The following is a 23,868-nucleotide window of genomic DNA, read 5'->3' as shown; positions in this document are numbered from 1 at the left end:
TTGCTCCTCACGGATCATCCATCTCTTTTAGAGACTCATCTATAGCTCTCTTCGTCGCTCCTACACATCTTATGGCGTGCTTGTCCTTTTCTATCGTTGGGACTCGCGCGACGTCTGGTCGTTTTCCTCCGGAGCACCAATAAATTAATTGCAGAGATTTACGTATCTCGCCCGTAAAACAGTCAGCGAGAGTAATGCTCGGCCGCTAATTACATAATTATACGGCATTATGTTACAACGACCAATTAATACGTGGGTACAATGACTCGGAGGCGCGCGAGAAGTACGAGCGCGTAAGTCATCGGCTTGCGATCACCACGCCGATAACGGCGCATCTCGCGTCGCCACTTCGACCATCGGCCTTATAATTTATCGTCCGCGTGCGTTTACGCTGTGAACTACGATCCCCTATTTACTATTGTTCTCTCTCTTCTGAACCTGACGTTTCCGACTTTCACATTTTGAACTATGCTCAAATTTGGCTTGTTGCTTTGCAGAGTCGTGCGTTAGAAAATTATTCATGACTAAACATAGTTTACAATAATTACTAAATTCTTATATCTTTCTTAATCCTTTAGAAACATTTGCAAAAATTTATAAACGTTGATTGGTTGAATCAGTGCGTGTCATTCAAACAGTCAAATAATATTTAAGTTTAGATGCTAAGTGCGCATCATTTAAAAAGTTAGTGGATCTTAGAATATCTAATCTATTATAGCAGTTAGTAATTCTGTTGCGTGTAACTGTTCAATGAAACATACAATTATTGTAGAAAAACGTTTAATTTCTTGTTTAATGCAGTGTGCGACATATCCAAATTAAAATTCAGTACGTGATCGCAAATTATCGAAGAATGCCATTCACTAATCATTCGAACCGACACAGCTGTTGACAGATCATCGATCAATTATCGACTGTCTCCGCGTATCTGTTACAGTTCTCATCTGCGCAGTAAATCTTTATTTATGCTTCGTGATAGAATCTTTTGCCAACCTTGCATTCGCATATCGTCGACAACATTTTTACCATCCTTTTTACCTTCTGGCACACATCGATCTTATGTAATAAAAGATAGAATCTGATAAAAAACACGTTTCATTGAAAAATAAGTATTTTTCGTAAATACTGTACACAAGCTGCCTCACGAAATACTTGTACTAATTATTTAGTAATTTACAACGTTTACATTTACTCGTACATATATATATTTTTTCAGATCTGTTGAAAATTTTACCAATATAATCACGATAGTCAAGTCTCATAAAAATACTAATGAAATTTCAGAATGCCTCTCATAATGCTCGTAATATATTCATAAAAGATGTTTACGAGTATTTGAATACGTAGTGAACTTATGCCCATGAATTCCTCCATTTTACTCGCGTTGAATGGCAAGAGTATATTTCTAGAAGTCGCTGGATGAAATCGAAAAGAAGGAATCACGCGTTGCCCATTTCACCGAAACTCGTGATCGCCACCCAATCGTCAGTCTTGTTTCGTCACCGATCACGCGTCCCGCCAGCATCTTGTTAGCTCATCGCTTTTCTTCCGTTCGGGGACGCCTTTTGACCCGGTGTTTTCCATCGTCGAAAAGGGGGCGGAGAGGGAAACGCTCGGTTACCAGAGCGGGGGTGGAATATGAGATGCGGGCAAACTGATTTATTTAAGGGGCAGACCAGACATCCGGTTTGTCGAATTACGCTTTAAGAGCGCCTGTAGACGGAGTGGCAGATAAAAACAGAGAGATGAACAGATTGGAGAGAAAGAGAGAGAGCGGGCAACGAGGTGGAACGAGACCGCGTAGCCCGTCGACCCGTTAACCGTTTATCATTGCATCGACACAAGTCACGCAGCCGGACCCTTGCCTGTCCATTTAAAAAACGAAAAAGACCGACGGGACTTTAGTAGGAAGTGACGTCACCGGGCAAGATCCACCTTCAAACCGTGTCGTTCGTCCATGCGAAATTCAATGGCAGATAAAAAATAGTTTAGAGAAGGTAAATGGTACGAAGAAATAGCTCTGTAATATAATACGAAATTATACTTGATAACAGTAACTAGGTGAAGTCATCGATTTTAAAATGGTCGGAGGTGAATGAAAACTTTATTAGAGGTAATTAAATGGTTGGACTGATGTATATAACTGCTCCGAAAGTGATGTGCTCCGTTACGAAGGTTTTATCATCTGTATTTCAAGAGTATTAAAATATGTTTGTGTCTTAAAACAAATAATTTTAAATAGATACTTTAACTTTAATTTTGTAAAACTTATCCTACGGAAGACAGGGAAAATGTAGTCTTGTATTTACGTTTACATTTTCCTGCATGCGTCAGGGTAACTTTTTGTTATTTACCAATATGGTAAAAAGTGTGTAGTACAAAGATTTACATAGATATCAACTTCACTTGTCACTTTTTTTTACTATAAAGTTCTTAATACATATATGTATTTTATCTTCTCTTTCTTCTTGTATTCAGAAATAAAAAGTCTAGAGAACAAGAAAATCTTTATTCACTGGAACTTCATGTTGATGGAAAACTGCAGGAACTTAGTTACCTTTGACTTAGAGCGATCTTTAATATGTATACTTCGTTTTGTACGAAGTTATATATAGTAGAAGGGAATAAGGTTGATTTAATCGATTCGTCAACACGTTTGGATTAGACTCACCCATCGGAACGATCGTGGCCGACAAGATCATCTTCGCCTCGTAGGTGACAATGACAAGCATCGCCCTTTGTTTCGTACTTGCTGCTAGTAGGAAGCAATCCAGCGACAACCGATGCATTATTAATGTCCCCCTTTCGCTTGTTACCGCTCTTGTACTCGCTCGCGCGACGTATATATCCTCCGTGTGTCCGGGACGAACGATCGCGGGCCCCTTCTAATGAAAATTAAGACGTCCCGGACGAGAATTATGTGAAATTAATTGGAACGTGTACAACCGTGTCTATTCAATTTTCTTTGCTATTAAATCTAGATTAATGACCATGGAGACACGTAAATGCAGATAATGTAAATATAATACAATACACATCCGTATACAATAGAGATACGACCTATTGTCTTTATTCTTAATTCTTATAAATTGTTTTTACTCTTCATCTAATAAGTATTGTGGATGTTTATGTAAGTTTATAATTTGAAAGTAGTAGAACCTAGAATTGGAATTTATTTTACTTTCTATTTATTGTTAGAAGTACTTTGTTAGAAGTAGAAGTTTGTTTATTTGGATGAAACTTTAATTATTCTTCGAGCAAATCAATTCTTGCTATCTGAATCTACTTATTTGCATGCGAATTTTATTATATTTTTATTTTATTACTTTTTTATTATATGCAACAAGGAAGAATCACAGATAGTGGAAAGAATTTATGTTACTGTATTTTGTTATACTGTATTGAGTATCACGTGTGACGTACATATATGGAAGCGAGACATCGTAATCCTGTTAAGAAAAGCAATAAAGACACATGCATATATAGTGGGAAGAATTGATTAATTCCACATAAACTCCAATAATTATTTATACATTTTACTACTGTATTTTATATATTTTCCCATATTATGTACATTCTGTATAATTTTTTTACATTCAAACATCCCATGAACGCATAAATATCTACAATCTACTTAACGCTTTCAATCAAAATCATGTTTGCAATATTTTCTATCGTTACAAGCTTACCACCCACGTGAAGTCGCAGCCATTACAATTCTATACAAAGCACGTGAATCGAACGCCATGGCGCCTCTACTTACGTATCATACATTGCAACTAAAGTACAAAAGCTAGAATATGCGATTATTCCGTTGCCAAAGTAAAGTAGTTTATATCTGAGAATTCCGTTAGGTTGGTTCGCATGGAATTTCAATGATTCGTCGTATCTCCAAGGTGAATCGCAGTGACGACGATCTTTTCCTCGGTCGTGCTTTCATCAGCTTCATCGTCGTCGTCGTCGTCGATGCGTGCACACGTGAACACGTCCTCGGGACGCAGGAAGGTCCTATAGATTTGACCGTGTAACGATTTTAACCAGATACGAGAGCGACCAATCGAGAGAGGGAGACCGAGTCGGTACATTATCGCGAAGATGATGCCTATGACAGCATGTGGGAGTCAGCTGTCACTCATTGTTGCCCTGGTAGACGTGATATATCCAGACATTTCGCTTCGTGATACCGACCTGCCTGGAATTCTTATCCTACGACCTCGAGCCACGATCGATACTGTTGCTTTTCGCGTAAACAAATCTGCCAGGGTAGAACGATCCTGCGTGATCCCGTGATTTCTTTTCTGCTTAAAATTCACTGATAAATAATATACACGCGTATACGACTTTAATAACGAAAGGGTTAATAATGCGATACAAATGAATGAAAATGGTATTTACTTACGAGGGTTGAATATATTCTATGTGTATGCTTCGAAATAATTTAATAGTTAGCATTCGTAAAGTGAATTTATTCGTTTATTAAAATAAATATGAGTAGTCGATCAAATAACAAGAGGTTCAACGAGAACGACTACTCGAGTCGAGTGTTTCGTTTCCCAGTCGTGTAGCAAAACTTTCTTTCGATCAACGACGCCGTGAACGCTAACAAAATAATAATTCCATTCTTACATTACTCATGCTGTTTCGATTCTCCAACCACTATCTATAATACGTATACAACGCCCTGTCTTCAACATGAATTCAATACCTCATTACTATACCAGTCCTTCCTCTTCTTACAATCTCATACCAGTAAGTGAAAAAAAGAAAGAATATAATACGTCAAATGAGAAGAAGAACACTAGAAATTTCCATGTACATATGTACATACAATGGCTGCGAAAGTATTAGCGCATTCCCTTATTTTCCAATGAGTTAACTTTTTCTTATCACGTTTCGTTTCTTTATTTTCATACTATCAAATTTTTGCAATTACATGAAAGGATTACTAAATAAAGCGAACTTTGTTATATTTGTGTTATGTAAATGCTACAACAAATGCAACGATGTGTCGATATTATTTGTAGCCATTGAATGTACCATACGCGTCCACGAACGAATACTCAAAATACATAGTCGTCAATCCGGAACAGCCTGAGACGAAGCCCGAGATCGAACGAGACATCGAAACGATCCGAAATGGAACAATTAGGCTCCGGTTCAAAGAAACGTGGGCCTCGTGGTCGCGTATTCCTCGCACGAGGGGCCGGCAGGCAATTTGCCGCGCGTATTTTCCCGAACGGGCAGGTTCGCGGCTTCGTGATTATCACACAGCTACACCCGCGGAATAAGCGAGCGTACGTTCGAGAATATTCAGCGGTTGGCGCGAGGCCGATTCGTAAGACGCGCGCGTCGTCAAATCGTTTATGCGATGGGCATTTTCGAGGAGTGGTACGTGTGCTCCGCCTTTAATCGAGATCGAAATCGGCCGCCGCGGCCTCGTCAATGGTATTCCCCGTGGATGGGCAACGGTATTGCGCGCGTACGCCTCGAAACAACCCTTCGGACGTGACGTTTGTTTCGAGTAACACCGAAGAAAGGGACTTTTTCGAACTCGATGACCGTGTCGTTCGATGCTTCGTGGCCGTTTCATGTGTTGTTTTAATGTAGTGTAAGAGAACTGTGTATCTGAGCGTATCATCTGATCGTTTTTTGTTCTGTCCATTACAGAGGCCACCCTCTTCGTCACTTTCGTACCCCGGTGCGGGTGGTAATGACGACGCACGCAGCCCCGGAAGCGGGGGAACACCCGGACCTCTCAGTCAACAAGCGCCCGCAAGTTTGGACTCCTCGGATCCCGGTAAGCACATTGATGACTCTTTTTTTTGTTTGTTAATTGTACGAGAGAACGTAGCTATTTATGTGGCAAATAATTTTGTGAAAAGCTGCCTTTTTTCTATGATCGATTGGTCATTCAAGATTGTTGAGGATAGAAATACCGGAGTGTCTTTTGGTATAAAAGTGTAGAAATTAATCATGTAAATGGTAATGTTTAATAAATACTTGGATATAATAATTGCTAGATAATTGAAAAAGTGGCCTTTAGTTAAAAATATAGTTTGAACGTAGTTTGGGGTTAGGTTCGGAATGAATAGTACTTTCTCTTGTATCGTGTTAAGTGTGTAATATTAGCATTTTAAGCCGGAGCAATCTTCGATATAAATTACTGGTTGGTAAACATTGTCGATAGTAACTATGGTACAAAAATCGTCGTATATTTAGTATGCCATTTCTACTAATTCGATAAGAATCGATAAGAATCCTAACTCAATTCTGTCCTTAATTCAATTACGGTATCCCCATTTTTTCTAAATTTTTCTTTAAATCTTTTCCCTAAATCCAATGCGTGACCTTTCTTTGCTGTTCGATTTTGAAGCTTAAGCCGAATTTATGTACGCGGATAAAAGACGGGGATGAAAACAGCGTTCGCCCGTCGTGTTCTTCCAAAGTGGAACAGTGCAAGTTCAGCTTTACGACTCCTTCAGTCAACGATTTTCCACACGTTTGACGATAAAAACAAACATTTTATGATGTCTATCGATAAAATCGTACAAATTATTAATAAAACAGGAAATTGATAAAACTCGAATTCACTTTAAATTCAATTCTTCACTCTACTTTCACGACATATAAATTATGTAAAGAAGGAAAGCGAGAGAAATAAAAGACAAATGGCTCTTGTATGTAAATGAAAGATGACGGAATTATTCGCCTAATCGTCGACCATCGACAGGTTTGCAATCGACGTTTACCGAATGTTTATCGATCGTATGAAGATTCACTCTGTAGAAGTCGACGGATCGTGAGAAGCATTCGAACGAATCGATCAACGTGGATCGATCAACGAAACGCGAAGTGGGTCTCTGCGTGGACGAGAGTGTCAGCGTTCTTCGGGGTTCGGCGCGCTAATGACAATATCACGCGACAAGCAACGGCTTGATGACAATCAAGATGCGACTCGTCGAGACCCCACGGACCTTCTGCACGCCCTTCAAATTTTACGAACACCGACTCGCGCGTCAACACTATCAAAGCCGCGGCAACGCCAGCGTCGGGTCTAATGAGCAACCCGTCGCATTGGCGTAATGTTTCCCCTCGTTTTTTTTTTTTTGCTCTCTATGAATTATCTTCAAATGAAAAATTTTCTATCGAAAATGGACAAGGTTTACAGAATTTTTTAATCGAAAGTTTAATCAGAGAAGTTTAATTATAGGAACTATCTGATTTTGTACAATGGATATAATATATCTATGTATCTGAAAGGTGGGAAGTTAGATCCTATCGATCCAGTAAGGACTAGAGTTTTGTTAATGGAACATTTGTAACTTTTTTCCCAATCAATTTACGTCGTCGAATAGTGTTTTTTTTAATATGAAAGGAAATTTCAAGGATTCGCTTCAATTACTGAGTCGCTATTTCTCACACTTACGTATTTTACAATTTTATGGAACTAAATATTTATAACATTATAATAAATTATTAATGGATTAATCCGTGAGTCATCGAGAATACTCCTGTCATTTGAGTTTCTTAAGTTAAGTCCCAGTTAACGTTTCTAATTCGTTCTTCTAAAATCGCAAGCTTCCAGTATATTCCATTCATTCTAATACAAAATTTCAATTCCTATGTCGACAATCTCGTCATCAGGGTTGCAAACAGTTATCACAAATTTCACGAACGAACAAAACGTTCCGCTTTATACATACCTTGCTAAACATCCAAACCACCTGCTGACGAACTACCCCGTTCTTACCCTTTAAAATTTCCGGGTACATTGGTAGTTTGAAGCAAATTTGCCTCGATTTTCACGCTGGTTGAACACAAAAAAGAGCGGAGGACAAACCAGAATAGAAGCATTCCGCGGTGATGAGGCGCGCCAATGGTTAGCGCGGCCGGGTTCAGTCAGTCACCGGAGGGTACACAAGTTCACGACACCATCCCATAAAGATTCATTAAGGTCCGCCCGTCTCTCTATATTCGCTGTGTCGTGGCAGCGTTATAGAGCCGCGTGGCGTGCCAGTTCGCTCTTGTTGCGTGTGTATCGTATAGGTGTACTCTACTCGTGCTCGTCCTCTCACTTTTCTGCGTGCTCGTGTAAGTACACGTCACAGTCAAAACGGTTGATCAATAATAATCAAAAGCGTGCGTTGCGCTGTGTCGATCGTAGGAACAACTTGGGAAAACGGTGTCGCGAGTTCCTTAAGCCGTTTCATCGTCCTCGATTAGACTCGTAATAACGCGTCGATAAGGTGGTCCATAGATTGCAATAATGTCTTTGTTAAGAGGTTTCTTTTTCAAATGCTGTATCTTAATTGGAATCTCACGCGATTGTGATTTCTTGATGAGAATTCTTCGAAATCTGTCTGTAATTAAGATCGAATTATCGCGCCTCGCGAGCATTGTTCAATATATGACTAATTAAGATTGTGTCGAAACGTGTATTTCAAAATCCCGGAATTTGATCGAATTAGTCAACAATACATTTATTAACAATCTTCTGTGAATTAATCGATTCTAAAAATAGTACGTAATTATTATGCAGATCCATACATTTATATTATTCTTATGTGTTACGATGAACGCTATGATATTTCGAAGATTGATTCATTGAGTGTTGCTCCATTTACATTCGGGATGTATATAACGTATTAGCTTTAATTGATGAAAACTAGTATTGATGAAAGAAATTTGTCAAAATTAGATTTGTTGAAATTCGCGTTAACTAGGGAAAATAGACCTTGATGAAATTCGGATTTTATTTATTACAGTAAGAATCGATCCTGCTGAATTTTATAAAGGACAAGTGCGGAAATGAAATGGTCGATGATATAAATTTCGATAGCATACATTTTTTAGTTGAAATGTAACCTAAGAATAGATACTTGTTCTACGAATATTTCATTAACGATGTGTCTGTCTTTGTCCACTTATAAATAAACTTACTAACCAAACAGAACGCTTGATTTAAAAACATTGATGTCCACTGTAAAGATGTGATAGAACTGATTGTACCGTAAGAATTTTTGGAGTGCAAATGCTTGATTATTCTTTACTGCCATTTAAAAAGAGCGAACTGCGAAGAACTCGTATTTTTTCCAGGAAGAAACTTTTACACGCGTTTGTGGCCAGTGAATGTTCTGAGAAAATTGAGAAACGATTTGCAAACAAAACTTACATCTAATCAATATTACTATATTATGAAAATACAGTAAACTCTGAATATTAATTTCAACTACATCGCATAATGTTCATCGAATAATTCTAGCCAGAAGTAAACGAAGCACGTAGTATCTTTACGTTCACCGATGATGTCACGAATTCTTCTCGCTAAGCGTCGACGATTGCCGGTCGCATATTTGTCATCGGCCTTTAAAATTCATCGCATGAGAAACATCGGCCGTTTCGTGACGAGATTTCGATCAGGCACATTCTCGTTCGCGACTTGCGCTCGCACGTTCGGTATTAATTAAATGACGCTAAACGGTAACGCAACACCCCGTGGATCAAACGTCGTCGCGTTTCACCACGATCAGCACGGAAGCGCTTTTTATCCGCGAGCGTATCGCCGCGCGAGTTACCTTGTTGAATATCACGATCTTTATCCCAATGTGACGCGGTCAACAATGAAATCACTACGATCGTAAAATATTATCCAACTTAATACATATTGAATCTTTTGCTCGATCCGAGTGAATCGAGGATATTCAACCGGATATCGATTTTAAAGGAAAGATTCTTCGCGAGGAGAATTCTAAGACGATGAATTGCGAGAAGGATGTCGTAGCCGCGACCTCGAGGAATTTTCGCGCGTAACGTAAAAGTGGAAACGGCCTCTGCTCGCTGAAACGCGGCAATCAGCAAGACTTTCTCCTCGATTCGCCTCGATCGCGTGGTAGAGCGAAGAAATTGTTTCCTCGTCGATAGATTTAACATCGACGTCTTGACTTTTCCAAGATTAAAATGGATTTGGATATATAGATTTATAGTATAAACGCCTATATACAAGATTTTGATTGTATAGATCTATAACTATTTTATTGAAAAATTTCTTTAAAATCTTCATCCTGAACATGCATTTTCTTTTAGTAAATATTAAAAACGTTTCTAGTTCTATTGAGAACCTCTGTTAAACGTTGTTCAGCGAATCGATTCCCCTCGGTAAACGAGGTAGCGGGCCGCATGCTATTCTCTCGTTAATCCTCAATTACAATATTGTTTATACCTCAAACGAGCTGGAGAATCGCATTTCTGGAAAAGCACGCCGCCTTAAATTGTCCGTGCACGCCAGTGACCGTTGCGCACGGTTTGTTTGTCGGAACGAGCCTTTCTATATCTTCCGATCTCACGTTTCCATCTCCGTTTTCTCTTTTCTTTTCTTCTTTTTCTTCATTTTCAAACGATGTCACACGGTTACGAGCTTTTTTCACGATGGTATAAACACCTCCGACCTCGCCCACGCATTTCTACAGATCGTATAGAAACTATACGATTCGAACAGTTCGCGTTTGGGACACGAGTTCGTCAGGTTACCTAATGTCCAGATAGCATCAGTCTCATCGAAGTTGTCACCGACGGACAAGGCATTTGCTCGGCGCCCAGCGAGGCTTTTCTTCGTCGTTTCAGCCCTGTCTATCGGCCCTTTTCGTCGTTTCCCTCTGGTCCCGTGGGCTCGTTAACGTGCCGGCTTGTTTGCCGATAGATATCATCTTCGACGAGGTCTCTCTGTTGCGTTGGTCTTGTCCGCGACCGTGGAACCTCTCTGGTTGGACCTAATTTCTGTCGAATGGAGGCTTAGATCGTAGTATCTATCCCTTAAACGTATTCCACGACTATTCGTCTAGGTATAGAAATGCGAACCATTTGGAAATAATTATTCGCTTTGTGATTACGAAGCAGCCGGTTCAATTTCATGCCTCGTACTCCGTTTCTTTTTCCCATTTCTTCATTATCTAAATGAAACAGACGTTCGTGAGTCACAGTTAATTTTGGCGTGCCAGTTCTTATCGACAGATATGGATATTTCTCGAATGGGATAAGATACGGCGCCGATGGTCAGAGATTGTATTTATTCGTTGGTCGACGAAGATGAGTTGTCGATCTCTTTGACAAAGTAATTTCTTTATCTGGACATTATTTATCGTTTTACGTGCCACTTCGATTCTTTTACAAATAAATCGTATCGTATAATAGTTAACGAAAATTGATTTGTTATTATTAATTGTTAGTATCGTGATTATAGAAGTTCCTAGTTTAGGAGACGACCCGATTAATATATTTGAAGGAATCTTGATTTAGATTCATAATTTTGTAAATTAAAATTGACTTCGTTGTTTGTGATGATTTTGTTTTAATAGTAAATGATTTCTTCGGCTTGACGAAATTATATTCGCTCACGGGTATATCGATACACGTCATTGGGGCGGAATATTTTTCCAGGACACGATGGAAACGCATGTCAGCGTCACGTGGGAAGAGCGCAGCCCGGGCATTAACATATCGTGTCGCAATCGCTCGCGGATAAACACGTTCGTTCTCTCGTCGAGGCTAGAGGAGATTCTATCTCGTCTAGCTGGTCGATCGCGATACGTCCTCGATGAACAAAGCGTTCCTTTCAGTCGAGGAACTGTTCGATTCTTGCTTTGTTGCACCTCGTGAGAAATCGTCAATGTTCGCAATAAAGTTTACAATGTTTCGAACAGTTTATATTTCATCAATATATAAACTTCTTAAACGATCAACTACATTTTTTGTAAGTTTCTTCGTTTTGTTTCCCTCATTTCTCTTCAATTGTTAAGAGATGATTTGTTTCTATAAGTTAAATATCCTAGGGAAACTCAAGATAAGTTCATTTATTATAAGAAGGAGACGTGGATAAGAGTAAATTCTACGCTTGTATCATCATGTTCCTCCAAATTCTAAGTTTACAAAGTTGATCAGTATGGTTCATATAATTCACACCTACTAATATAGACACTCGGATAACTTTGTACGAAATATATTCATTGTGTCTCAAACGCGATTAACAAAGATCCCAAAAAACCAAACGATTTTGTTTCAACGTCCACTTCTAACCATTCGCTTAAATACAAACTCCAATACAACTATCGTCAAACGGTCCGAAACTTCGATTCGATTCTCCGTTTTCTTGACCGGAGACCGATTGTTAGAAGGGGTTCGTTAGCTTAACAAGACGTCGATCTACGATCTAAAGCAGCGAACCGACGCAGACCTCGAAACAATCTCCGTGAGTCTCTATCGATCCCTCTATCTGCTATGTGCGCGGCGACCCATCTGGGGCCCCAATGTGAAAGGGGACCCATTCCACCTCCGCGCCCGATCGTTTTTTCCTACTATCCTCGGACTTTAAACAGTTAGATCGACCCTCTCGATTCGGCAGGAACGAGTCCTGTCAACGGAGGGCCCGTCCTCGTCGTCCTCCACTCTCTTCCTCCTTCTCTCCTCTGTTGCTGTGTAGAGTCTTCCTCCGGTAACAACCTTCCTCAAGCTTGCTGGGACTTTTCGTGCTTCTCGTGGAGATCCTTAATCGACGGTTCGTCGACTCTGTGGTCTCTGTCCCCTCTGGCCTGGCCCCCTTTCTTCCTCCCTCGTGTCGAAAGAGGGAAAAAGCCTGGGGACCAGATATCCTCCGGTTTCTGACAACTATCTGGCCGAAGACGGTTGAAGAGGCACGGGGAGGTTGGGTGAAAGAAATAAATGAAGAGAGAATCGAGGAAGAGAGGCGAGAGATACAACGAGGGACGAAGAGGGAGGGGTGGGAGCGTGTTAAAGCGTGTACGGGGACCAAAGATCACGGAGAATTCCTGGAAATCGGCGCATGTAGAAGAGGGAGGCGGAGAGAAGGAGGAAGATAGAAGTAATGAGGCTGATTCTCTGTTTTCTGTGTTTTCAGCGAGCGGCGGTATCGGCTGGTTATCGGGGGCCTTCTTTTTTTCCTTCTCCTTCTTTTCTTTTTTGTTCTTTCGGCCTTCGTCTTTCTTTGTCCCTCTTGGAGTTCTGTTTCACCGCCATCTTCCGCCCCCGTATTCCCCGAACGGTTCGCCACGTCGTGCCGCGCCGCTATCGGGGTCCCTCTTTCTGCCTTTCGAGTTTCCCTCGCGCGGCATAATGAGGCCTTCATGTCGTGAACTTCTGCGCCTTGTAACCCCTTTTTCATGCTGCTCCAGAGATCTCGGTGTCCTGCGTAAAACCACGTCCCCGGATACCGACTACCTTTCCGCGTGTCTCTGTTAGCTGCCGTTTAGAAATCCGCTTTTAAAGCGAGAACTCTGTACTCCCTTCTGCTCGAACGACAAGAAAGTGCTAGTGGAATACATTAATATCATAAGTCTCATCAAATGCATATGACAATTTTCTTATTACATATTGCTTGCATATTGTTATCGGTTTCTGATATTCTGCTGTATGAGGTATAGCCAGAATGACTAGTTACGGTGATCATGCAGATTGCTTATTCGTAATTTTATATTAATAGTATAACATCTTTTTATCTGGTATATTTTATTTTTTAGCATAGTCGAGTAATTTTAAGCTACATTCTGGCAACGATAAGTAAAAATTAGTTCGTTTCGCAGTTTATGTGTCCAGCAAAGTATGGCTAAAATTCAACATTAAAATGCTTGCAGCGAAAACAAACGTTTCATTTATTACATTATTTTATTGGATGAAATAAGAAGTGAAATCAATAGGTTAAAAATTGCTATAAATTCTAATTATTCTTACGTGTACTATACTTATATTCAAACTGTCAACCATTTTAATGTTGATCACAAGCAATTTATACTTCGTTCATTCTAAACATTCATCGTATGTTTCATTTATAGTAAATGTTCATATCCGGAATAATCAGTGCTCAGAGGGTTAAGAATATTCTCAAGATACACTTCGTATAAATACACATCTATCTACAGCTTCTCTTTGCCATTCTTCTAAACAAAATTTATTTCGATATTATCTTTATCTTAATTGCAAGTTTCTCCATATGCAAGTACTTTCCTGGTTCATATCCCATTCGAAATGAAAAACCGAATCGATAAGCGAGTCTTACGGCACGTGGTGAACGCAGATGTGTTTTATGAAGTGACGCGAGAACGCGTACAAAGTTTACGAGGCTAGCTGCAACAAAGCGGCGCGGTTCAGGCATCACGACGACATTGGAGTTAATCGACACGTTAATGAATAATAAAGTCGCGCGTCAGCGTGGTCAGCTATCGATGGCTCGCGGGACAGTTCGATAGCCGAACATGACAGCCGGTGGAACTCTCATTAATATTACTGTTTACTATGCCTCTAATCGCAGATTTTTTCTCCGTTTCATACCCTCCCATTCCTCACGCTGTACTGTCAGAGTTCATTGATTTGAATAATTCTCGTCTATCGCGCTTCCTCGCTGATTTCTCGGTAAAACGTTAGTGCACGGTGCAGCAAAAATTCTCTTATCGAACGAGCGAATCGCTGACCGCGAATTCCTCGATAAATCCTCTCACTCGAGATTCCGACCCGAGTGCAGAATTAGTCTGCTTACTCGTTACATACCTTCTTTCCCCCTGCAATTACGTAATATAACGTGCGTATTTAATTATGTAATATAATTACGTAATATTCAACCTTGGTTAGACGTCGTTCGGAATAAACGCGATTATCGTTGCTCTGCAAAAGTTCTTGCCGATAATGTAATATCTAACGATAGAACACGAAAGTGATCGTGCGATGCTTGTGCAACGATAAATCTCGCGAGGCTGAGCGTTCCACGGATCCGGATTGTCCGGATGGATGCGTGCGATAGCGCGATCCCCGCGGTTCGGTTCGACTAATAAAAACACAGCGACGGATGAAAAAGTGACGGGGCGCGAGAGGATCGCAGGTGAAATCGGCGATGGTCGAGCTCCCGGCCGCTCGATAATACGGCCATCGATAGCCCGGCTAGATTTGGCAATCGCGCGTAATTGCATCGATATTTCACATAAGCGGCTTAATTGATTTTTCTCTCGCTGGTTGGCCGGTTGGTTAGCTCGGGTGTGAGAGAAAGAGGGAGAGGGAGAGAGAGAGAGGAGGAGGATCGAGCAGGGAGAACGAGAGAGCCGTATTTACGACTATTTTTAAATCAGCCGGAATATACGGACGTTTATTAGGATGCCGATGAAACGGGCCGCGTGAAGGTAAATATTCTGAAATTTGCTGCTCGCGAACGCGGCAGATAAATAATGCAGCCCACGTGTATTTAGTTTTGTTAATTATTGCCGCTGTTACCAGCACGCTCTCGATATCGAGAGATGCTCCAGCGTTTGCGATACGGATACATTTGGGGTTGCATCGATACGAACAACCACGCTGTTTGATTAGTTCACTGGGTTTATTGAAAGAATTTATCAAGTAGTAGCAGAGAATAGGACTCGCTTGTATGAAATTCTATTCTATACTGGAGGCATATAAGGAGTATACTTGAGACGAAGGTTTATGAACACACATTTTTTGAGATTCCATCTTACGTGTACGTGTCTAGTTGAGAAGAAAACTAATGGCGATGTAAGGGAGATTAGATGAAGATGATTACACGTGGAAAATTTCTTCCCGCTGTTTGCAACGTTCACCTATTCTGCAAGATTTTAAAGATTTACTAGTTCTTGCTGATTCGAGAATCAATAAAAAAAAGAATGAAAAATTGAAAATTCAGTGTCTCTTCTGATATATAGTTATAACAAGTTATCTGAGAAATTTCTTCAGGAGGAAATTCAACCCTCGAATATTTTATAATTTGATTTGTCTTACTTCGTTAAATAATGAATTGAATTCAATGTTCGTTTGAGGCAATATATTATTATATTATCCATGTCTATTATCAAAGACATTTTTTTTAATTGATTTATAGCTACTAGTTACGTATTAACAAATTACAGTGACTGCTAAAGGACCTAGCAGTTAAAGTAGAAACCAACTCGGGAAACGTAATATTTATTGTATCTTATAAAATATCTCGTCAGGAAACAGAAAAAGAAAACTAGGTACAGAAGATTCCATTAATTTAAGCTTCGAATAACCTTCTAAGAGACAGGTGGCCTAAAAACTTTTGACAACCACTGTACATTATCATCGATCGACGAGAAGATGGTCGAAACCGGAGCAGAAAGTCGAGAAGGACGCGAAGATCGGGCTAAAATGTCGAGCAAGGTCGCGTGCTCGTTCGCGGAACCTCGTCCAATTTCGTGTTGCCGATTTTTGCCCGCTTTGTTGCGGATCCTTGCTTCCGAGAAAGGAAGTCCACGGTGTCCCTTGGCGCGTGTAGCGTTGATTAACACACAATGTGACAGCCCCCCCGGGAAAAAGAACGTGGATCGCGCATGTGTTATCGATTCATTGGCGAACATCCCCGACGACACATGCACCTGTACATCCCGCGACATCAGTGTCGGCAGCTTTGATCACGATCCACGTCTGTTCGCGATCGCGACGCTTTACTCGCCGCTCGTCGTTAGAAAGTATAATACTCGAGCAAAACGCAGCAAATAATGAGGCCTGGTTTTTCTTCGCGCCGGGACGCTCTTCACGCTGGAAGTTTCCACTTCGATGCAGGTTTTTTCCCGCGATTTTTTCATTTCTCATAGGGATACTCGTGTTACGGTAGTTTTCAACCGGGCAGCTTTCTTTCGTATCCCCGCGGAGAATGCGAATTGGCTAGAACTTGGAAACTACGAGGACTCTTCGTGATCTTTGAAGGGACGTAAGCGTAATTTACTAATGTTTTTAATTTTTATATCTGTGCTTTGATGAAAATATCTGTGCTTCAATATCAATCTTTAGTATTAAATCGCTTACTGTGTAGTGACGTCCGAGACCGTGGTAGTTTAAAGGTGAAAAATACAAGTCACGCTCGCGATACGCGTTACAGGGCAAACTTAACACAAATCAGACTTATGGCCTGCATATAAATCCAGCAGCGTGTAACTGAACAGTTTCTATTTCAACGCGTAAGAAACTTTCTCATGTACCGTACCACGTACGATTACAAATTAAGCCTACTGCAGTTTTCGAATTTTTGTAAGTCAATTTCGTGCTCGCATCGAAAATCAAATCATTCATTCTGTTCACGATAAAAAACATGAAAAGCTATTTGGAATTTACATATTCTACTCGTCACGAATTATTCGAACAATTTCAAGCAATAATATATGTTTCAACATGCTACTTATTTGTAAAAACACGCGAAGGAAAGGAATGTACATCAGCAGAATTATTAACGGATAAATGAACGGACGTAATGTATACATTAGCAGCACAGAACATATTAAGAAAAGAATTTCCTCCATTACATAGAGAATTCTGGTCCAAAACACGATCTCGATGGATTCTCCGTGCTATCACGGCGCAAGCAGGATTCGCGGTTGAATCGAGCCATGGATCAAGGCCTGGGGCCATTTTTCACCGCGACAAAGCGTTTTCTAATGACGCCGGATTAGCCTTGGCGACGGCGATCAGGCAGGATCACGCGATCCTCACGACGGAAAGCCAACGACGAGTGATCTGTCTCCATAATTTATTCCGTCGCGGTTGAGCACCTCTGACCGACAGCTGTTCCGACCACGTAAGATAACCTAACTCGCCTTTCTGCTCGCGTGCGTGCGTATTGACGTAGCAGTTTGGATTTTTTTAAGTCGTCAATGCCCAAATGGCCGCCGCCGTCGCGCCGTCGCGGCCTAGCTCCCTTTGATTGTCTTCTCGGAAGCACCGAGATTCTTTCTTCCTGTCAGCCGGTTAGCAGATCGGTCACGAATTACCGTGAAACTCTGTTCGCTCCTTGGACCACGGGTTCTTCGAATCGTTAAGTTTCAGAATAGAGAAAACGTATGGTCGAATCGATCCCTCAATGAATGGAGAAACGACAAAGTGACGAACAGTTGTCTGAAACAGGAGAAAATCTTTGGTAAGAGAGTAATATTTGAGAATTTGACGAGAAGATTTTTACAAAACGTTCTGTCGATTCGTCAGTGAACGAAAAAACTAAAAAGTGACAAATCCTGAGGACGAAACAGACGGAAATTTTTCGTGAGAAGATTTCCATTAAAATATTTTAGGGGTTGCTTTTCCTAATTTACTAGTAAGAAAAACAGACAGGAATTTATTTTTCACTCGTTCTCGATGTTGTTAAGAGAAGTTCTCATGAATTTCAAATATCCTAGGAAATGTTAGTCGTCGTTGTTGATTTGCTTAATGAGGCAAATGATAGAACGATGTCTGTTCGAGCGTTTAGTCTTGCGGTGCATTTCGTCTCGCCGATTTCCAATTCCGAGCATAGGTTCTCTGTACGAATTACCTTGAAACAATCTTTGGATATAACTAAACGAATACTTGGAATAAAGTCCTCCCAAATTCGAGTATGTACTTATTAAATCAAGCAACGTTCAATAAATAAGAGAATTCTAAACGGTTTTGTTGGTTTCTAGGTACTGTACTTGAATCGAGAAAAAAACATTAATCTTTTCTGATATGAACGATGTTTATAATAATTTGTAGATTCTGACTACTCGAATGTATAATTATCTAAAATGTCGAAGAATTTGATATCATATTTTGTATTATGAACTAAAAGAGAACTAAAATCTAGAAGATTTCGATTCTATACAATCTTTAATAAAAATAAGTAAAAGAAGGAATACGTGTGTTTCATCTAGTCTATTTACCCGCGTGAAAATCGCGTTTCCTACGAGCTCGATCAACGTCGAAGATGTGTTTTGCCCGTTTTATCGTATGCTAATGAACGGAGCGCACAGTGACGCAGATGCGGTCGCTATTAATATAATTAGCATAGCCAGCTCTCGCGACTGGGGTTATGCAATATTTTTTTCCCTCGAACACGACGCGGAGGAAACGCGAACTCGCTGTCTCGCGTGCACGCGAGTTTTATATGGTAATTAGGGAATCGATTGCGAACGCTCGAGCGTGATTGCGATCGCGGCGCGGCGGCGGTCTCGAATCGGTCGCCTTACGCTCGGCCGGCTGGTTCGAACGCTAATTAGAGTCGAAATCGGAAAATTGACCGTCAGCGGTATCGGCTCGCTTCGCTGAAACGATCCGCGTTTCCCAACCTCTCTCTTTCTACTCGTTCCCTTCGCTTTGAATAAAGGGAAAATGTTCCGTTACAGAGGGTGGGGGATGCTTGGTAATTAATCGCGCGCGTCGAATATAACGTAGAAACTAGAAACGAAATGCAGAAACGCAACGGTTACGGAGGTGATGTCGAAACATCAATGAGCTTTTTCATTAAACGTTGAGGATCGTAAATCGAGATAGATCTCATTCTAGAGCAAGGGCGACTGATACTTATCAAACATAAATATGTTTCCTGAAAACCGTCACTGATATAAATTTAAGTAGTGTCCTGTTTTGAAGCATTCTGAATTTTTCATGCAATTAGCATATAACCGACTTGCTGTCCAGCATAGAACTGTACATACCTATATCATTATATGTTTATTAAAATAAACGTACTTACTGATTATGGAAAGCTGACGGTGCATATTCTTCGTATACGATAAGACTTTCGTTTTCAGTTGTTTTTTTAATCATACTGCGAAAGAGCCGAATATCGAGCTTCAAATATCGCGTCATCTTGTTTCTTTACCAACAAAATATTCATACGCAGATCGAGAAGAAGATCAACAGCTTCCTCTATTTTCGACGAAGTTCCAGAATCAAGATCATGCTCGAGGTCTTCGCCAAAGTTTAAGCGAGCCACCTTTGAACTTCTCGCACGTTGCTCTTTATCTCGGCTAAATAAACAAGTTATTCCGTCCGATCTGGTTGGTCCCCTCTCGCCTGTCTCTTTTTCACACGCCTCGAGCCGATATTCTTGCGGGCAAACATGCAGGCGTGGCGCGAAACGCGATGAAACGCGAGCGACAATGGAGGCTGTTGCAATTGCCGCGACGATAACGCGCCGGCTGGACCGTGTCAACGCTCTCTCGTCTCGTTATACAAGAGAGAACAGGCCGGCTGGGACTTTGATTTAACGATTTCTTGCGGTATGCTGCTTCCACGCGCCCCGTTCCACCGCTACGAATCGTCACGGATACTTAAGACGCCGCTCATAAATCGCGCCGGTCCTCGAGGGAGTCCTCGCGACACCTCGTCGAAACGTATTCTTCTGGAGTTTATGTCCGTGCTGGCAGTAAAATCTTATCCTCGAGAGATAGCGGCGTGCTCGCGACCAGTGCCGTTCGATATCCACCGATTTCTTCTTTCCTTCCGGAGAAATACGCCGATCCTCTTCGACAACTGCCAGTTTCGTTTGTCAAACGTGTTCGTAAATGTAAATGATGGTTTTCCGTCTTCGACATTGTGCAAGCGTTGGAAAAAGTATACATTAGCTGTTTCTTTTCTTGTAGTTTTTGCAAAAGTTACATCGTTTTTCTATGTACAATAAATTGGGAATTACATTTCTGTATTCTAACATACAGTGACTACAAAATATTTTACAAAGTGTTTATCAGATTCTTAAACATATATACCTTTTTCACAATATCAGTTATTTCATCCAGCAAAATCAATTTTAGGAGCGTACATAACCCATCCTCGTAAGGCAACATCCACTATCACCGTATCCCGAAACGCATCTCGCTAGAACCTCTCTGAAACTTCAATCTTAATCTTTTTTCACTCAATTTCATCAACTCTATCCGACTCGCCGTATCAATAAAAGGAACCAAGAAACGGAAAACAAATTATAAAAAGTCGATTTAGAGAAACGAGGACCAAAGATCCACCCCGAAGAAATACGTTGACTGAGGCAGCCTCGTGGCCGATTTCTGGCAAACCCCGGGAGGAGTCGGCTCTCGAGGCGCAAACAGCATTTCGTTCTAAGAGAGTCTGAGTCGCTCTAAGCTTTTCCGCAAGGATTCACCGGGTGGGCAAGCTTGAGTGGCCACCCCTTTTACCGTCGTTCTTTCTCCACCGGTCTCGCGTGTTTTCCTTCCCCTTCTTCCCCCGTCCTCTTTCTCTTGCTCCAGCGACGTTCCCCCAACGTGGAAAGAGCCCTATCTATGCTTCTATCTTGTCTGCATTCCTTGGGGTATTACTCGGACGGGCGTAGCACGATTTTCCTCCAAGCTTCTTCGCGAAGTCGACGCTTGTTCCCGCACCTCTCCACCTTCGTTTCTCTTCGCGTAGCGAACATGGCTGGCCCGCAAACTCGTTCAAATCCCGATGCGGCCCCGGGAACAGCGCAAACCCATTACGGATTCATCGTGCGCCATTAGCTAATTCTTCCCTGCTCCTAACGTCTTCCTTTCCGCGCTCCCTTTTACCGTTCCCGCTGCGGTTTCCCTAGGCGTCTTACTCTGTGTGTTTTCCTCGCCTACGTCTTCCTCTCTCTCTCTCTCTCTCTCTCTCTTTCTCTCTCTTACTCTCTCTCTTACTCTTTCGCTCGTCTCGGTCTCTTATTCCTGACTCGGCTTCTCTCCCGAAGGAGCTCTTCGTCAGCTCTTCTAGGACCCCTTTTCAGCGAGTCCTTCGCAGGCTTCCCGAAACGCGAGAATGATTCGACGGTTTGGAAGCTAGCTCTTTGTTTCCACGAAAATTCGTGGGATTGGAAGGGTTTAGTTCAGTGGAATTTAAAGATGGAATTTCTTCTCTTGTTGGTTCTCGGAATCCTTCGATTTTGAAATTTAGATGGCACAGGTACATAGAAAATGGACTTGTGAGAATGGATTTATGGATGGAAAATAATGGAAGAATTAGTAGATTCTACGAAAGTATTATTTCACTTTCGTTACATTGAAAAGAGTCGGATAGAATATTCGGAAATAAACTACGTCTAATAATATAACATCCATTTATTTTCTCCATTTATAAAAATTCGAATAATCTCAACGCAGCCACCTGTGCACTCAATTCGGTTCCGCCAGCTCAAAACCGAGCGAAGCATATATCGCGATGCCCATAATCAGACCATAGATAGAAAATCAGCATGGAAAACGAGAAAATAAGGGAACGAACGAAAGGGAATAAAGAGCGACGACTCGTAAAGATGCGCGACGCGGTGCGAGTAAACTCGACTCGTCTCCGGTGCGAGACGCATGCTTTAGCATTCGCCGGAACGAGCGAGGACGTGCCAGATTTTCCATCGTGTGTACGACCATCGAACAAAATTGCTTCGCCGTGGAGGAAAGATCGGCAACGGTCGGAGTGTAGAGAGGGAAGAAACAGGAACGCACAGGGGGTGAGTAGAAAGGGTGGCCCCGCGCGCGATGGAACGAAAGTGCAGTCACCCGGAATAAACGAGGAGGAGACCCGAAGTTGTTGGTCGAAGTTCAGCGAGTAAGAGAGAAAGAGAGACAGAGAGGGGTTGGGAATGAGTTTGCGTCGCGGCGGTGATGAAACTTTGCCGTGACGAGAAAGAGGGGTTGTCACGCCGTTCGCCTCTAAAACCCACCCTTTCGACCGATTCGCCGCCATTCCTGCCTTCGCGAGGCGTTTCTGCTTTTAAACGAACGACCAGCACCGTTGCTCTCGATTTTTCCTCGGATCGGTCGAGATACTTGCTGTTTGCTCTCTCATTGGCGGATCGATGTCATTCGAGTGCGTTCTTCGTTCGCTTTCCAGGGCAAAATTGGTAATCGAGAGCTGCATCTGTTGGTTTTTTTCTACTCTTCTCCTTTGTGCGTTGAAAATTGGAACGCTTTGCATCCTGATCTCCGTGGTTTATTTATGAATTTTTAATTTTTTATCTAATTTTATTACCATGGTATATTACATTTATATACAGTCGATCAAACAACTATTCGTCCACGTTATTCAACACCTTATGATATTTCATTTAATTCTTTGTGGCTTCTATATCCGCACGGAATAATTTCTGTGTACTTTGATTTCGTGTATTCATTGATTTATCTGTACGCAAACCGAGTACGGTACGCGGACGATTACTTATACAGTCGACTATATGTCAAACTCCTGTGACGTATCTGAAACTTCAAACTTTCAAGTTGTTATCGTGGTCTTTATAATTTGAAATTACATCTTTCAAAACTCCCCGGTTGGAAGTTTCGTTCGAGAATTAATCTTTCCGGATGAAAGAACACTATCGCGACGCTTTATTTGAAATCATCCTTAATTTCACACCCCTAATTTTCTGAAGAAAGATCCCCAGTTTTTTTGGCCAACTAAAATCCGAACTTTCTCCAATATGAAATATATATTAAATACCAGTTGGACAGAGTATTAGGATCGCGATTAGGTGATCTTCAACAAAGTTCTCAACATCGCTGACGTTCCCAAGGGTTTTACGATGGACCACACATTACGACTGAAGGGCGAAGATACCTCGTGGTCGTGATGCATGGATATAAAGAGAAGTATGACATATTTTTGCGAAGATCGTGCGTGTGAGCACAGTCGAGCGCGAGTACGCGTCTACGAGCGTCTAAATATAGAGCGTGAGTCACGGTAACGCGCGGCTCCGAGAGGAGAGGAGAGGAAAGGAGTCGTGCAAAAATACAGAGGCCGGAGTGTCGTCCTCTTCGCCTCGTCACGAGGAACTCGTGCACGTAACCTCGAAGTGTCCCCGCATTTTCTGCGTTCACCTTCTCCACGCTTTCCGCGTACTTGCGCGCTTTCCGCTTGCGATATGTCTTCGGATCTTCTCTTTGGATTTACACTTGAAATCTGTTCAAGGGGAAATAGTATGATATTTGGAAACGTTTGCATAACGTTGTTGATAATTTAATATTCCTTCTTAGTTTCCTGTAATTCGAAGAAGTTTTACAGTCGATCTTCAATCCTTTCATGTAGCATTGAATAAATTGATAAAGTATAGAACATAAATTTCGCTGTGTATAATGTGATTATTAAAAGTCATACGAA

General features: G+C 41.4%; 1 protein-coding gene across 1 annotated transcript in view; it reads left to right on the top strand.

Annotated features, from left to right (window-relative positions):
* The window catches only part of LOC100741037 (homeobox protein homothorax), a 523,620-nt gene that overhangs the window by 150,942 nt on the left and 348,810 nt on the right, over nucleotides 1-23,868 (top strand). The window contains exon 8 of the mRNA XM_024370767.2: nucleotides 5,668-5,797. Coding sequence (XP_024226535.1) covers nucleotides 5,668-5,797 — 130 coding nt within the window. The remainder of the gene's footprint in view (nucleotides 1-5,667; nucleotides 5,798-23,868) is intronic.

This window comes from Bombus impatiens, unplaced genomic scaffold (genome assembly GCF_000188095.3).
Source record: "Bombus impatiens unplaced genomic scaffold, BIMP_2.2 scf_0930, whole genome shotgun sequence".
Lineage (NCBI taxonomy): Eukaryota > Metazoa > Arthropoda > Insecta > Hymenoptera > Apidae > Bombus > Bombus impatiens.
Note: the sequence above shows the minus strand (reverse complement) of the source record. Positions and strands in the feature narration are given on the sequence as shown.